We start from the raw sequence: 13,084 nt of genomic DNA on the forward strand, positions 1-13,084 counted from the left end.
GTTTGTTAAAATGAAGTACTGTTGCAACAAGGTTGCTTATGATGTTGTTTAATATAGAAGGGAGCCAAGATACAGTATATCAGAGAGGGTGGAGTGTATATACAATAATTCTGCCATCTGTTACTTGATAGAGAGGGGAAAACAAAAACCAAATGCATTTTCTTTCCAGTATCGATACAAGCAAAAATAACTTGGTCATTACAAATTGTATGCTGCTCATCATAATAATAAAAAAAGGATAATAGATTTAGGAATGTCCCAGTATACTTAAGAATGATAGCTGATTATATATATGTTATGATCTTTTTATTTCAAGGCTGAGAATTAATCAATCAATGAATGAACTTGGAATGGGATCTGAAATAAAAAAAATGCATTGATCACATGACATAAAAGGCATCTCTTTATGAAACTTTGGATTTCTAAATTTAGACTAAGCCTATTTTCTTTTATTGGATTTAGAAATGCAAGGTAAACTTGGTCACACTGCTATAGTTTGGAACACTCAGCATGCCAAACTCAATTTTATTTTGGCTTCTTTGCAGCGTATAAAGAGGTGGCAAGTATCCTCAGAGTACTGGTGCAGTAGCTCTGTGGGATGCAAGGCAAACCTAGAGCAGGAGACCTTGCAGGATTGCTTTCTGGAAAAGCATGTATGTAAATTGCTCACCAGAATACTCCCCCTCCTTTATTTAATGTTTCAGAATGGCTTTGTTCTCAAGAAAGCAGCTGCTCACTAACTCTTAATATTTTCAAAAAGAGTAGAACACTAAAGTATTGTGGGAACATCTAGCAGAAAGAGAACATATAGGAAGGAAAAGAAAGAAGAGAACAGATTTTTAAAGTTGTGATCAGTTTCTGCCAGAAAAAGGTAAAAAGACTTACACCTGATTAATACCTTGCTATAGTTTACTGGACTAAAATTAGGGCTCTGGCTAGGAGATGTATTTAGAAATAAAACAAACAGAACCTCCTCCCACCCCACAGAACTAGCAGAAGATTTGAGACAGTTTGTTTGTTTGAAAGGCAAATGTTAGCGAAAAACTCTTTAGCTAAATCTGCTTCTATGGCCCCAAATGCTTAAAAGTATCATGGATTAAAGCCATGAAAATAAATTTAAAAGAATTTCAATTTGAAATTTTATTAGCATGTTGCTAGAATGGCCAACATCGATTGACAGGAGAGACTTTGTCCACATACTTTGTAAATCTCCTCCACACATACCCCTCTTTTCTTCCCCTCTCTTTCTTCGTTCATTAAATGTTATTAAAAGCCAAACCAAATACTGGTTATGGGTGTAAGAAGAATGCTGGTTTTCTGGAACGTTGCCCCATGGATTCCGGTTTAAATTGCGTCCCACCAGAGAGCGCAGCCCCCGGTCTGTCTGTGGCAGACAGCTCTCGCCAAGCCGGGGAAAGAAGGGAGCACCTCCTCTCTCCGCTGTTCGTTACTCTTTCCCATCCACTATAGCCAGGTCTTTGATCACTCTCAGTTTGCCACTGGCATCGATCCTGCGCTTCTCCCTTATTAGATCCTCCAGGCTGTGGAATCGCACCGTGTGCACCTTGTTCTCAGCCAGGTGGATCTTGAGATAGTACTGCTGGTGGTGCTGGGTGCCGGTAGCAGCCTGCAGCTCCCCCCCGGCTTTGAACTCCCTTTTCCCGAACCGGCACCAGGCGGCGAAGCTCTCCGAGTTAGTCCAGCAGATCTCGTCGCTTTTTAAACCCAGGTGCCCGCAGGCGTTCTGCACCACCAGCTCTGCCACCAGGGGGCGGTAGCGGTACCAGCTATTCACCACCCGGCCCACGTTGCCAGCGCCCGCCTCGTACAAGCTGTCCTGGCGGATCTGGCCCTGGTGCAGGTGGATGATCTGCCCGCTGCCCACATAGACTGCCCAGTGCGGGGGTGGGGGTGGGTGGTCGGATGGCCCCAGGTAGAGCAGCTCCAGCAGGTCTCCCGGCTTGCAGAGGGCAGGCAGGGCAGAGACGGAGAAGACGCGCAGGTCCCCAGCCTGGGGGCCGCTGCTGACTTTGGAGAAGATGCATTCCTGGCCGCGGAAGGCGGAGAACTGGGTCTCGTTCAGCACCAGCTGGTGGTGGTGAGTGGGGGTCTCCTGCCCAGGGCTGCTGGAGCCCTTCACGCTGTACTTGTCCGGCTGGCCTCGCTCGTCCAGGTCCTCCTCCTCATCCGAGAAGAAGTAAGCCACCCCGACCCGCAGCTCGTCCTTCTCGATCCCCGAGGGGTCTCCGGTCGGCAGCTCGCTGTAATTCAGGTGGGTGATGCGATCCAGTTGATTTCCCATCAATGACAAGGCAAGGCGAGGGCAGGAATCGCCGGGTCTGGGGGGGGGAGGGAGGAGAGAAGCAGGACGGGGAGAGGTAGGTTGGGGGGGGGGGGAGAAGGGGGAAAGGGAGAGGAGGAAGAACAAAAAAATCCAGGCACAGAGTTTCAGTGATTTCCCCTCCCGGACCGCGTCCCCGCTCCCCGCGTTAGGAGAACCCTCCCTCCCCTCCAGCTGTGCCCCTTTGGGGCTGCGCCCTGCCCGTGCCCGGAGCAATCGTTACACGCGCGGTTCGGGGAACGGAGCCGCACCGGGGGCACCCGCACCATGCCACAGCGGTGCAGCCGCGTTTGGCGGGCACAGCTTTCCCGGGAGACGTGGGGACCGCTGCCGCCTCTGGCGAACGGCGTCCCGGGCGGCATCCGCACCCTGTCCCGCTTCCAGGGTCCCCGCCGGCTCCTGGGTTCTAGGGGAGGGAAAGGGGAGAAAGTTCACCGCAGCGTCTCCGGGCCAGGGGGAGAAGGACGCCGGGTGGCCGGAGCTGGGAGCGTCCCGCCTCGCACCGGTGGCTCCAGCAGAGCACGCTCTGCCCCGGCTCCCGGCCGCCCAGCTCGGCGGGGCTGCACGGGCAGGCACCGCAGGGCAGCGTCTGGCTCCCGGGAGCCGAGCCGTGACCCCCCGCTTGCCCCCTTCCATCTCCCGCCCGCAGCAGCGGCCCCGCTCCTGCCCCCTGACAGCGACCCCCCGCGCCCTCCGTACCCGTGATCGCCCCGCTCCAGCCAAGCGCCCAACTCCCTTAAAGTCTTCTTGTCCCCATGGGAGCCGCAGAGCAGGTGAGCAGCATCATCCCCGGTGCCCCTGCCGCTCCCCGAGCTCCGGCTCCTTGGGCGCGCTCTACCTTCCCCTGGACAGCCCCGCTCCGCTCTGGGCTGCCCCCCGCACCGGCGAGTCTAAGTACCGGCGGCTCCCGAGCCCAGCACCCGCCCCGCGCGGAGCTCATTGGCTGCTTTGCTCTGCGGTTGGCGAGAGGAGCGAGCCTCCGGGATGTCAATCACCGGCCCAGGGTGGGATTCCAAACGTTCCTTCTGCTCGCTGCTGCTCCGCCAGGCCCCTCGCCTGCTTGGCCAAGCTGCTAAAGGGCAGAGCATCGACCTCGGCGGCAGGAGCACTGGGAGGCGGAGGACCCGGAGCCCGTACCACTCTCTCTCCCTGAGAGCTTGGCTGTGCAGAACCCTTCCGGCCCCCAGCTCGCATACTGTGGCCAGAACAGCCAGGCAATATTCAAGTCAGGAATCTGCATAATGCCGTGATAGACTGGTACCACGCTCCAGGTTTATTCTTCATTGTCAGGCCGAATAGCACAATACCTTGCTTTCTTGGGAGACCCTCAAGCAGCAGCTACTAGATCCAGGTTATGGGGCAGGAAAGTAATAAAGGAAGAAAAGGTTATTGAAATAAGGTGCATGGTATTACTTCAGTGGAAAGCTATATTATATAACTAGAAAGTTATTTCCACTGTAAATACTTAGCAGGTCTGCTGGAGGAGCTCAGACATTCACCAGGCTTCATAACACCAAGAGATTTGATGGATTCTCCTTTGTTTGGAGGCTCTAAGTCAGTCTTTTTAAAGGAGATGATGTGGCTGAACCAGATTTTGGGAGGGGGTATTCAATGCAGGAATTACAGGGTCTCTATCAGTGGTGTTATGCAGAAAGTCAGGCTACATGATCATTGGACTCGGATTCTCAATGGTATTTAAGTACCAAATTTCCATTGATTTCATTGGGAGTTAGGTGACTACATACCTTTGAGGATCTGGACTAATAATCCGTTCTGGCCTTTAAAAAACAAACAAAAACCAACCACACCTGTGAATCACCACTGTGAGGTAGATAAGTATTATTATTACAATTCACGTTTTACAAAGGAGGAAATTAGGTGATGAAGTAACCGTCCAAAATCTCACCATGAGTCCGTGATAGATTATAAATAATAACCTAGAGTTGCCAGCCCTGTGCATTAACCACAAAAGCACATTTCCTTTCCTCTTTGCTGAGGAGTGAGAATTTAACCTAATTATGTCAGATATATATATCAGCAAATTTTAATACATAATATTTTGGCCCATGTGAAAACCACATGAAAGTACAAATTTTATTTACATGAAAGTAAAAGTACTATGTTCCTTGCATTGTAATTGTTTTTGGTCATTAATAAACTCAGCCACTCTCCCTTTCATTATCAGCAGGGAGGTATACCCATATTGCTGGCAACATATACTTGTGTTGCTGGCATCTTATCTGATGCTTGCTTCATTTGGATCTTTTCTTCTTAACTTTGAACAATATCATCAGTTCATTTTCACCATATAGGAACAATGATCAGACTTTATTTCAGCTTCAGAATGGTTCAAGGTGCACACATAACAGCATCTCAGACAAATGTGGAGCTTCTTAGTTAAATTAGAGCCTTGCATACTATTTGGAAGACCCCACACTACTGCCATCCCACTGATCAAATGTTTACTTGGCTATCTTTCTGCAGTAGCATTTCCAAGATGTGTCACTTATGAAGGGCTAATTAAACACAACTTAATTATGAAAATATAGTAAAAAATGTTGGACTTATTCCTTATATTCATTAACTATTGCAAAAAGAAAAGGAGTACTTGTGGCACCTTAGAGACTAACAAATTTCAGTTTATGCTTATGCTCAAATAAATTGGTTAGTCTCTAAGGTGCCACACGTTCTCCTTTTCTTTTTGCGAATACGGACTAACACGGCTGCTACTCTGAAACCTGTCATTAACTATTGCATCTACTTATACAAAGAAAAACAAACACACGGGAGAGAAAATAAAGGGCAAGCTCACATTGATATTGATCACCCAGTTGACAGGTGTGCCTCTGCCACACACAGACTATTTTTCATTGTAACTATACTGAGCTAGTCATGGTTACAGGGTGTCCGAAGTTTGGGGACTCAAGGGCTAGATTGTCAGATCAATGAACCTATCCTGACTTACGTCAACAAAGGTGCTGGCGACTGGATGGTGGATTCAAAAGAACAAAAGATTTTTAAAAATTTCATTCTACTATGATAAATTTGAAAGTTTTTATGGCGCTAAACATAATAGATCAGAATCTCTTAATATATGGAAACAGTGTAAATGAATTTCTTAAAACTTGTTAGCTATTACATAGTAATCGAGTTTTAAAATATAGGGGTGATGAAGGTATACCATAAGACTGAGGCATCATTGTATCTTCATAGTTAAGGTTATTTTGGAATTTGCACATAAAGCAGGGTTTAAATGCCTAGAACTTACATTACTGTTTGTTAACATCCTCCATTTCCAAACCTGGACCATTTTGGAGATCAGGTCCCCCTCATATTTTCTAGGGTAAATCTTTCAGTACTTTTATGAACAGTTTCTGTTTTCTAAACACTACTTTTTCTTTTTAATATCAGCACTTTTTTGGACCCATTCCCACAGTTCACACTTCCCACAGTTGCCAATCATCAAGATGATGAGAATGGCAGAGGGTCATTTTTAGACAATTTCAAATAAACAACAAGTTAGTTCATCTTTGCCAGAAACAGTCAGTGGAGAATGCATCACTGCTATAGGCTACTTAGTGCAGAAGGAAGGAGCTGTGCTGTTGTCTAGATGGCAGGTTCCTTGATACAACTCTGTTCCCCTCTGTGTCCCCCATTATAACTCTGCTTCTGCTTCCCATGCTCTCACAGGTCTGTCCAATCTATCTGCTTCACTCCATCACGCTCCCACAGTTCCATCTGGATCAACTCCCCTCAACCCCACTCCACTCACCCCCACTGTCCACTTTCCATTAATATTCCATGTCTGCTGACCACCAGACTCTGCCACAACTTTGCTAACTCCTCCATTCTCATCCTTCACACAGTTCTTTTAACCCCATCTTTTCTCTAACCCCCAAGAACCTGATGGTTAAAATCTTAAATTGGGCAAAGTGCGTGAAAGGTCATCTTATTTTCACCAATAAACATACTGTAAAAATTGTGAAAGGCAAGTACAGAACAGTCCTAGGGAGTATGTAAACAGACTGCATGAACAAAGGAGTTGTTGATTAGGAGTTTCAAAGCTCCTGGTGAAGTTACAGAATTGTTACAGAAGCAGACCAAAATGTTCTTAAGATGGAAAAAAGTTTGGACCACAGCCTTGGACCTCTGGATGCTTGTGTTGATTGGTCAGTTTTGATGAGCAAATTTGCTGCCTGTTTCAGATATTACTTTTCTGGAAGCACTTGGTGACTTCTTCAGCACAACAGTGAACTCAGAGCTTGGCAGCAAGCTTAGAGAAGGCGTGAGATTGCAGCAGCATACTCACATTGACCAGCATCACAGTGTTGCCATCATGGTAGCAAAACCACCACATATTGGGACAGAGGACTTTACCATCACAAACAGTGAACCTTCTTTTTTCTAATAGCAAATAATGTTTCCCTCAGACCAGACAAAGGAAGGGAACCAGATGATGTTACCATCTCCACGGCTGCACCCTGAACAAATCCTGGTGCGAACCTAAGGTTTTCATTATTATCCCTTCTCTTTGGTTCATCTTAGTCTTCCTACTTTTTTCTGTCTTTCTTTGCCTTCTGTCTAATAAGCACCAAGTTGAGTCAGCTAGAAGAACTCTAACCTGGTAACAATTGCTGTGACCAGCTTGGCAGTGATGTATGCTGTGCCTGGCTTTTCTGGTTAAGAATCTTCTCTTATAGATGTATTTTTGTTTTATCTTAAGAAGAAAGAGGATTGGATTTTTAATAACAAAACCTGAGACTCGTTACTTAAAAATGACTCTCTCTGTGTCTTTTTTTCCAGCAATAGCATTGACTGCATTACATTTACTGGCATCCAATGAACTGTATTCCTGGTTTCCTTGGAACCAGTAGCGAAACTCACATAGACCACAAAAGAGCTGGTTATCATAAATAAATATAAACTGCTATTGAGAAAATTAGTGAACAAAATAGATGTTGTGATGCATTATCCTTGATTTTCTTAATCAATCATTTACTCAGTAATCTGCAAAGCTCAGGGATTTGAAAAGGTTCTCCCAATTCAGAGATTTTCAAAGTTTTTCACAACGGGGACCACATCTTAATACAGACACTGTCTCACAGACCATTCCTCTGGCATTTACAATCATACAACTTTCCTGTGGCAACTAAGGCAATTGCTTCCATGGAAAAGTAATATTTTGGGGAGTAGTTTGTGTATATGTGTAACACCGACAGACCCTGGTCGTCAGTGGGCGGGATCGAACCTGGACCTCTGGAGCTAAATGCATGCTCTAAAAGCTACATTGCCTCTTAGCTAATGCTCTAGCAGCCTCAATCTCTAAGTGGTCTTAGTGCCAGTGGAGGGGACAGAACACCACACCCAGGAGGTGTGTGGGTTACACACTTCCTATAGCTGAGGAAGCATGTCCTGAGCTTCAGAGACTTCCTAGTTGATATCCCGGACGAGCCCCTACTTGTAACTCCAACAGACCCCAGTCGTCAGTGGACGGGATCGAACGTGGAATCTCTGGAGCTAAAAGCATGAGTCTCTACTGCATGAGTTAAAAGCCACATGCCTCTTAGCTAAAGCTATAGCAGACTCATTAATCAGTAAGTGGTCTCGGTGCCACTAAAGGAGACAGAACACCACACCCAGGAGGTGTGTGGGTTACATATGCACTTGTCTTTCAATACAGTGTAGCAACTGGACACAAGGAGAAAAAAGCCAGCATCATGTGACCAACCAACCAACTCTTTGGGGACCATCAGTGGAAGTCCCTCTCCTAGTGACTAGCATGAAGATCCTGGCACAACTTCAAGCAACACTATCCTAATCAGGAATTTATTAGTTTTCCAAACTGGACAGAATTAAGGTAATATCTACACATTTGAAATGTAATCACTAAAGTAATGGCTTCCCTCTACAAAATGTGTCTCGGTAAATTACATAGGCCAGAAGCCATAATGTATGAGTATCTAAGGTCACATAGACAGCTTTAAATATATTGTTAGCTTACTGTTCCCTTTTCCCATCCCATAGCCCCTGAGGCATACTTGGCAATATGACTTCTCCAGTGTAAGTCATCAAGTTTTCATGGATTTCCCATTTCAGAATGGAGAGAACACAATTTTTACTGAAACAGCTGCTGGCAGCTTGGAATTTGCCTGCATGCATTTTTTCCTGGCCCTGTCCTCCTTTACTTGTGTAATGTGATCCTTTATTAAATCTTTGTTGTGTAATTATGATGTGCTATAATACCCCTGATTTGTAATATATATGAATTTTCTGCTGCCCTCAAGGACCCTCATGAAAATTAGATGTTTAAATAAAATGATCAGTAACGCTTCTTCCTAGGCCAAAAGGCCAGTTAATTTTTTAAAAGTCTTTTGTTTGTGGATCTTTGATTATTTTTCTACATTTACCCTGCAAAAATGACTTTCTAAATATTATAAATAAAATACATGCTCCTTGATTGAATAACAATCTCTGTGACAGTTGCTATTCATAAACAGCTCAGGATGCACACTCATAGTTTATAATGTTTGCAGAACCTTTCAGTGAATTTACAGAGCTGGATGCAATAGAGGACTCATTCCTTGTTATATGTAAATACCTTTTGAAGTAGTTTCTGTTTTGCTTTTTCAAATATAGAGTCCAATCCTGTAGGCCTAACTCATTAAAACCACCCATTGATTTAAATGCTAAGCCTGAAGGATGAAGCCCCTATTATAGAAAAGCCTGTTAACAGTAACATGCACACAATCTCCTTTGAAGATAGTGTGATCTATAATATGCATCCAAAGCAAGAATATGGCCTTCAGTACTTAGAAAATAGCAGATACATTTATATTACTGGAACTGTTTCAAGTCACCAAGATGTCTAAGTGTTGAATGAAACTATTGTATATGCATACAGGTTTCGTTAAAGTACAATTATACTCTGCAAAAATGACATTGAGGGTTCCAAATGTATCAATTCACAAATATTTCCATATGAAACTTTACAGCAAAAATATGGATTTTTTTTAGTGTCATCCTACAAATTTAACCTGGGATATGAGAGACAAGTTGGTTTCTTTCCTTCTTGTGCATCATCAGCTATAATAAAGGGTTTGCAGAGCAAATCAGACTCCCAGTTACACCTGTTCAACCCAATTAACTTCAAAAGTATGCTTTCAGTTACATCTGTGTAACCCCATTATTTTCAATGGGGTTGCACAGATATAACTTATTGAAATTTAGGAAACTATTTTATTGATGATGCAAGAAGAATAGGGTTCAACTCATTCCCACTTCACTGTGTGGTTTCTGCAGTAATAATAAGTGAAAAGCAGTACAAAATTTATTTTTATCACTAAGTTCAGAAGATGCTGAGTGACCCTGAATACACATAAGGAAGAGCTAGATTAAGTAAGAAAGTGCCATTTTTACATAAACATTTTTCAGAGCAGAAATGCATATTAAGTGACCTCTTTTTGTTCAGAAAAATCTCAGGCTGAAAAGATGGTCCTGTGAAGTGGGGACTCTGAAAATGTGTGTTCAGTTCTGAGCTCTACCAGACAGACTTGCTATGTAATTCTGGGCAAGTAATTAAATCTCTTGGTACTTTAGTTACACATCTGTAAAATGGGGATGAAAATACTTCCTCTCCTGCCTTTTATCAGTCTTGTTCATTTAGTGTAAGTCTCTTGTCTGCCACAACAGAGTCCAGTCTTGTTAGTCTTGTCCAGTCTTGGGATCTTTAGGGACTACTGTAATACCAAGTAATAAATAATAATAATAATAATTAATAATGTGTTGTTAGTTAGGTTTGAGGTGCATTGGCTAAGTTACACAGGGAAGATTGCAGAGGATGGGCCCATAGCTACCCCTGTCTTGAAACGGAACATCTGTGTAGGTCTGAAGAGGCAATTTATGACATAAAGAAAATGGTTCAACAATGTCAGTGCAGGTCTAGAGAGACGATGTTACAGTGGTAGAAGGGAATGAAGTGATGTTAATACACGTCTACAGAGAACATGTTACACAATCAAAGTGAATGAAACAAATGCAGAGGTATGGAGTCACTGTCATACAGAAGTGAAATTAGACTACTGAAAGTTACATTAACATTTCAAAAAAAATTAAGCTCACATTTTCAAAATGGCACTATATGAGATGACACTACACAGTGGAACTCATTGTGCCCTGGAGGTGATAAAATTGGACTATATATGCATAAAATTCACCTCTGTGCAGAGAGCCTACACAAGGTCTAGGCATCACTTAAGCCCCATTTCCAAGGCTTAAATGGGACTTCAGTGGCACAAAGACCTTCTGCAAGCTCTGAGCAGAGGGATGCATTTCATCCTATGTGAGTGGGGGGACTGCTATGTGGTGACAGATTATTTGGGAGGCATTAGCACCAGGCATGGAGGAAATCCAGTGTTCAGGACATTGTGAAAATGATAGGTTTGCGTTTTGTGCTATGGCTAATGGCTGTATTTAGGCTCAAAGTTTGAGGGAAGCTGCTATTCTGGTGTAAAAATATGTGCAGGGTTGGTGATTGCAGGCAAATGTTGCTCAGACACATTAACAGGAAGTGCTTTTCCAAAACCAAAGATACAGAGACAACAGAAGCAACAGAAGAGGACTTGGCATTGTAAAAAAATCTAAATAAAACATTAAAACAACATAATGCATGGCTGGGAGAGGAGAAATACAGGAATCAAACAAGGCTAATAGAGAAGACACATCTTACAAACAACTAAGCATGGTAGATTAAACTGAGAGGGACACAAGTCACATATGCTCATCTCAGCCTTAACTGGGCAATAATTCATAATGAATCATTTATTTGACTCATTTTGGCTGTGTTTCTGTTCACAAATTGCCTGTGAAGAGAACATTGTTTTCTCCAAGGGATTCATTATGCAAAATTATTTTGCTGAACAATTTCTGGAAACAATTCTTGGTCAGTAGCTCTAGTTCATGAGCAATTTGTGGCAAGTACTTAAATCTGAGCTGGCTAGGTTGGACACAGTTCATTTGCTATGAGTTCTCTGACTAGGTGAATGCAGACTCAAGGTTATGGTGAGAGTTTTTATTATTATGAATTCAAAATCCATTTTCACGGTGAAATTAACTCCAGTACAGTGGGCCAACATGAGATGGCTGAAAGTTAAAGCTAGACAAATTAAAAGTAGAAATAAAGCACACACTTTTTAGCAGTAAAGGTAATTGGAACGAACTATCATGGAAAAGGCAGATTCTCAATATATTGATGGCTTCAGATAAAGACTGAATGCCAAGATATGCTTAGCCAAACAAGTTGGGCTCAATACAGGTGTAACTGGGTGAAATTTAATAGCCTGTAATATTAAGAAGATCATCCTGGATGATCTACAGGCTCTTTCTAGGTTTATAATTTATGAATCTATAAAAGATAACAGCCCTTGATGGCTGCTTATGATCCCAATGCTGAAATCTGTTGTACGTAGACGGACTGTTACACTGGCACAGATCTTCATTGATATCAGTGGGGTTCCATCATATTGCAATAAATTGCAGGATTAAGGCCTAAATCATAAAAAAGGAGGAGGGGAGGGGAGCATTTTAAGTGAGATGTAGGCAGCAATTTTGGCTCTGGCCTGGCCCTCTGCACAGAGGTGAATTTCACTCTCTGTGAATTAGTTTCCAATACTTTTTTATAATTCACTGTTTTGGTGAATATTCCTGCCAATAAAACTCACTTGTGAAAAGTGAACACAAAAAGGGGGAATAGAGTTGGTGCAAATTCATTTAAAAGTCTGAACACATATTTGTGGAAAATGTTGTGCAGTATTTGCCCAGGTTTATCATAGCCACATTAATCAATTATTGTATTCACTAAAGTGGCCTCTTTGGAACAATCGAGACTTGAAAATTGATCTTTTTTTCTGTATATTTGAAAAATGGGAACCATCTACTATGCTATGCTTTTGGAGAAGGGTTGTTTCAGTAAGCTTCTCCATTAAAAGTATTTCCAAATTCTAGAAAACTATTATATTTTTTAATTATGTCCAGCTGTCCTCACCTCACTCACATCCACCCCACTTTTATTCCCAATTTGCCACAAGTTCAGATCTATTTTTCATCCAAAGATATATTTTGTATATTTTCTTTCACATATAACTACAGCTGGGAGAACCAAGACACAAGGGCACTGTTTTTAAGGTTATCCTTGCTCCTTAACTCAATCCCATTGTTCACTGTAGTCTAAGGCTATGTCTACACAACCATCCGGCAATCAATGCACTGGGGATCAATTTAGTGGGTCTAGTGAAAGTGTAAGTGTAAAGTCTTATGTGAAAGTGTAATTTACAAATGCAGATTTTTTTTTTTTGGTTACATAAACTGCACTCAGAAACAAAACACTCTAAAACTTTAGAGCCTACAATCCATTCAGTTCTACTTCTTATTCTGCCAATCACTAAGACAAACAAGCTGATTAAAAATAATGCATTAATTAAATTTGTGACTGAACTCCTGTGGGGAGAACTGTATGTCTCTGGCTCTATTTTACTCACATTCTGCATATATTTCATGTTATAGCAGTCTTGGATGATGACCCAGCACATGTTTGATTTAAGAACATTTTCACGGCAGATTTGATAAAACACAAAGAAGGTACCCATGTGAGATTTCTAAAAATATCTACAGCATTCAACCCAAGGTTTAAGAATCTGAAGTGCCGTCCAAAATCTGAGAGGGACAAGGTGTGGAGCATGCTTTTAGAAG

The 13,084-nt window shown here is 42.8% G+C and overlaps 1 protein-coding gene across 1 annotated transcript; it reads right to left on the bottom strand.

The window, feature by feature from the left end:
* Positions 1-1,122: 1,122 nt before the first annotated feature.
* Positions 1,123-3,235, bottom strand: LRATD1 (LRAT domain containing 1). The gene is made up of 2 exons (XM_084622804.1): positions 3,041-3,235; positions 1,123-2,339 (listed from the first exon to the last, which is right to left on the bottom strand). The coding sequence occupies exon 2, from the start codon at positions 2,300-2,302 to the stop codon at positions 1,448-1,450; it is 855 nt and encodes a 284-aa protein (XP_084478930.1). The 5' UTR covers positions 2,303-2,339; positions 3,041-3,235; the 3' UTR covers positions 1,123-1,447.
* Between the last annotated feature and the right edge of the window lie 9,849 nt (positions 3,236-13,084).

Source organism: Lepidochelys olivacea (assembly GCF_965140295.1).
Source record: "Lepidochelys olivacea isolate rLepOli2 genome assembly, chromosome: 3".
In the NCBI taxonomy this organism is placed as follows: Eukaryota; Metazoa; Chordata; order Testudines; family Cheloniidae; genus Lepidochelys; species Lepidochelys olivacea.

Excerpts from the sequence above, each read along its gene's own strand:
- LRATD1 (XM_084622804.1), bottom strand. The coding sequence starts at position 2,302 with ATGGGAAATCAACTGGATCGCATCACCCACCTGAATTACAGCGAGCTG.